At 33.0% G+C, this 4,139-nt stretch overlaps 1 protein-coding gene across 1 annotated transcript; it reads right to left on the bottom strand.

Annotated features, from left to right (window-relative positions):
- Positions 1–1,813: 1,813 nt before the first annotated feature.
- Positions 1,814–3,809, bottom strand: LOC145103182 (PLASMODESMATA CALLOSE-BINDING PROTEIN 2-like). The gene is made up of 4 exons (XM_079040743.1): positions 3,654–3,809; positions 3,299–3,538; positions 3,162–3,195; positions 1,814–2,320 (listed from the first exon to the last, which is right to left on the bottom strand). Exons 1-4 carry the CDS (start codon positions 3,706–3,708, stop codon positions 2,065–2,067), a joined length of 585 nt encoding a protein of 194 aa, XP_078896869.1. The 5' UTR covers positions 3,709–3,809; the 3' UTR covers positions 1,814–2,064.
- Positions 3,810–4,139: the final 330 nt, after the last annotated feature.

Raw genomic sequence — 4,139 nt, 5'->3', positions numbered from 1 at the left:
TATAAGTTTTATGTTAAAAACTATACAATATACATTTAGAAATTTTCATATTACACACAACATCCATTTAGAAGTATTTTTAATATTATTATTTTTTTTTAAATTTTCTTATGTAACTTGTTTTAACATATACATACATATAGTTGTAAACATACATATTGTCAAACACATCCATACAATCAAATATATAGATACATAAATGGTCTATATTATATTACAGTTTCAAAAGTAGTCCCGTATGTAAAAAATTATTATATGAGTTCTCCCTCATTAGTTATAAATTTTTTATTTTATCACTTTTTTCATTTTTAACGATTGTACTTTAAAAATAAAATGATATAGTATTAATTTTTATGTGAGTTTAAAGCATCTTATTTTCATTAAAAAAAGAAAAAATGATAAAGAATAATATGATATTTTTACTTTACACATACACAAAATAGATTTTCTTAACCAGTTTTGTACATAAAACACACAAAGTCAAATATAAACTAAAACTGCCTAGCGAACTAACAAACAACACCCGAGAGAGGGAAAAAGTTGATTCTTTAATGAAACTAAGCAACAACATCAATTTTAAATCTATTATCAATAGCTATTGGATTTACATTAAGGATGTTGTCTTCATAAATATTTCAAGCTAACTTGCATCAGCTCAAACATGAAGTTGAGCATCGATATTTAGATATAATCAAAATACCTTATTGGTAGTCAATAATATTAGATTATGTGTCTAAATCAAAACTAAATTGATATAACTTTATGACTTTTTGGGTAGCCCTTAACATCTAGAAATAGTTAAGAACAACTTAAGGAGCGTGATGAAATAATTTGTTTTTTATATCTTTTTTGGGTATAATATTGGGATAATTTGAGAGGGAAACGAACTTTAAGTTTTGTTTACATTTAGTCACTAATTTTTTTTTCATTAATTATTTGTCATTAATTATTGAAACTGTTCACATTTACCCTTATGACCGGTTGTTACCGGTCATATGGGTAAAATATGAACAGATACGATCGGTCATAAAATGTGAACAGATACGATCGGTCATAATGATAAAATATGAATAGTTTCAATAGTTCATGAGTAAATAAATAATAAAAAATATTTAATGACTAAATATGAATAAAATCAAAAATCTATTATCTTTCTAGTCATTATCCCTTTATTTAATGGTTGTGATCCGATGGCAGGTCTGTGATTTCGTGGTCTGTTACCCCGATATGTTTAAACTCTTAAAAAAATTAACCTTATTTTTTCATTTTCAAGAAATTCTCTTTGATGCTGAAACCGGATTTCCTTCTAACAACGTTGGTTAGTATATCTTATATTTACTTTCATTATTTGTATTTTCTAAGAATGGTTGAAACGTAGTAGTTATCTTTAATATTCATTGTTCGATTTTCGTACACTCAACTAACAAAATCACAAATGGTATGGGTCCTATGGCAGCTATTGCGTAGTTTTACAAGATTTTTACGATCATAGATGATCATATCATATTTTACAATTTATACAAATTATCGGTATGCATTCAGTACTTTTTTAACTTGGTAATAAAATTTTATATATAAAATTTTCTCTTTGGATACTCCGTATGTTTTTAAAAACACTTTTTATTTAAAACAAAATTTTTCAAAAACTTTGTTAATCGGTTTTACGATTTAGTTTTTTATGACATTCAATACAGAAAGTGATAATATATTGAATCCGCCGAATACTGCCAGTGGCAGCACAGCTACACATGTGAGGTAAATCAGAACAAATAGACAGGAGAGGGATGGAGAGAGATAGAGATCACATGAGTCATGACCACCAAAAAGGAATATAGACCCTCAATAGTTTCCCAAATCAGACAATGGGAATAGTAAAGCCAAAATACAAGCTTGTCCATAACACATTTCCCTAACCTAAAAAAGCAACCCCATATAGAAAACAATACTACAAGTCTACAACCACATGCATGCCTTCTTCCTTTCTACATGCATTATCCACTTGTACCTTTCTACATGCATTACCCACTTGTACATACCCACTCACTCACTCATCAAAATATCAAATCAACCCCACAAAATCATTACCATAATAATACCCACCACGAACACCAACACACTAAAACTCCTCCGCCGTCCACCACCGCTAACATCGTTCATACCACCTCCTGTTGGACCCAAACCCGTCCCAACACCGCCACCTAACACCCCCGTGTTGCCTGGGTTGTTCCCATATGGAGTGGTTGTGCTGCCGCCTGACGCCGTCACAGTGGTGGAACCTGGTGTTTTCGTGTTGCCACCTGGCATCGTTGTACCACTGCCACTGCATACATAATCACCACCAATCAATAACTCACCATATACACAGTACAAGTCGTAAAGCAATAACACAAATGAATTCAAATGTTGCTATAAATAGTTGTATATCATGCAACAAAAGTTGCAAGTTACTTTTGAGAAAAAGAACCAACTTTACTTTCAATCAAGACAAAACAAACATTATTACTTTAGCTTTTACTTTATGAAATTATCTCTAAACCCTTACAAGTTTCATGGACAAAACAAGATTGGTCAAATCTTATAAAAGCCTGTTATAATAAGTTGTACCTCGTGAATGCATTACGGACTTGTACAGTACAGCTAAACATAGCAATATTGTCGGTGAATGTATGTGATAACAAGATATATGTTCAATAATTGATTCATTATTTACATGATGCAATTTCACATATCAACGTACAAGTGACTATGCATAACGTACGACATTGAAGAGATATTGATCTGCTACACGTATTTATTGGTCTGTCTCATAGTTATGTTTTGTCCGTGAGAGTGTACGACTCGGGAAGGACAAGGTACAATACCAGTTAACGCGCATTGGATACTCTGAGTGATAATGGGAATCGTACAACTCGTTTAAGCACAAAAAGACATTATGGTACAAGTCAAAAGTTGATAAAGCACATTACTTAGATTGTCTCAAAAAGCGGTTTTCTTTATGGACACATTTCCAAATTCAAGTATACTTCTAACATTAAAAATAAACTAATTTCCTTGAATATTTCCTATTAAAGGAATTTTGTTTTCTATTTCTAACATTAAAAATAAAATAATATTCTTGAATATTTCCTATTAAAGAAAGGCATTTGGCTACAATTACATACCTGGCAGAAGTAGGATACGTACACCCATTAGCACCTGTTCATAAACAACCAAAAAAAAAAAGAGATAATTATCAATAATAAAAATTACACATAGTTGTGTGTGTAATGTGTAGATAAGGGAGAAGAAGAAGACTAACTGGGGTCAACGTTGACCACCATGGCTGCACCATTGAAGACACAGGCCTCCGGTGCCTGACGTTTGTTCTGAAAGTAGCTGTTGACGGCGTAGTTGCAGTGGTCGATGACGGTGTCCGGGTTGTAACATTTGCCGCCTTGGTGGGTCTGGGTGCAGTCTGCGCCATTTCCACAGGCATAGTCTATTGCCATCTGTAACACCTTATCGTTTCCACCTTTTTTGCACACACACCATGATGCACCTATACATACATACATATAACTCTTACAACATGAAGAACAGCTTTCGATTCACGATGTACAGGATTTGGAATTTGAAAATAGGAAACAAAAAGAAAGAAAGAAAGAAATGCTTACTGGAGTGAGCGACCATGGAGGAGAAGAGCAGAAGAAGAAGAACCCGAGTAGCCATTGTTGTGATGTAAGCTGAAGAGCAAGAAGGTTGGAGAAGATGAAGAGGTAGAGACTAGAGAGAGGGAGTGTGAGTGAGAGGGTATTGGGTAAGTGAATGGGTTTAAAACTTTAAATGAAAAGGTAAATCTTTAGTCCAGAGAAAAACTGGTGAATCCCAGATCAAGATTTGATGATTAGGTGTACTTAGTTCAATGAGAGTTGTACGTGAATCTGGATTTGGTTATGACAGCTCTGGGAAAGGAAATTACCGAAGATAATGGGATCTCTTATTTTATGGAGATATTGAAATTAAATAATTTTTAAAATAATTTTCATCTGACAAGGGATCCAGGCAGCGAATGTACTATTGTCGGGGGATCAATAGTGGGGATATGACTTTTAAATGTGGTTCATTGGCCTTTTCTAACGGGTATATTTTGGATTTCAAAA

The sequence above is a fragment of the Lactuca serriola genome, chromosome 4, assembly GCF_051521515.1.
Source record: "Lactuca serriola cultivar US96UC23 chromosome 4, Lser_US96UC23_V15, whole genome shotgun sequence".
NCBI classification, from domain to species: domain Eukaryota; kingdom Viridiplantae; phylum Streptophyta; class Magnoliopsida; order Asterales; family Asteraceae; genus Lactuca; species Lactuca serriola.
The sequence above is the reverse complement of the archived record's forward strand: the minus strand, read 5'-3'. Positions and strand labels throughout refer to the sequence as shown.

What these genes read in the sequence shown, in the direction of transcription:
- LOC145103182 (XM_079040743.1), bottom strand. Translation starts at nt 3,708, where the DNA reads ATGGCTACTCGGGTTCTTCTTCTTCTGCTCTTCTCCTCCATGGTCGCT. An exon ending in CTCCATGGTCGCTCACTCCA is followed by an intron (nt 3,539 to 3,653) that starts GTAAGCATTTCT and finishes ATGTATGTATAG; the next exon opens with GTGCATCATGGTGTGTGTGC. An exon ending in GGTGGTCAACGTTGACCCCA is followed by an intron (nt 3,196 to 3,298) that starts GTTAGTCTTCTT and finishes GTTTATGAACAG; the next exon opens with GTGCTAATGGGTGTACGTAT.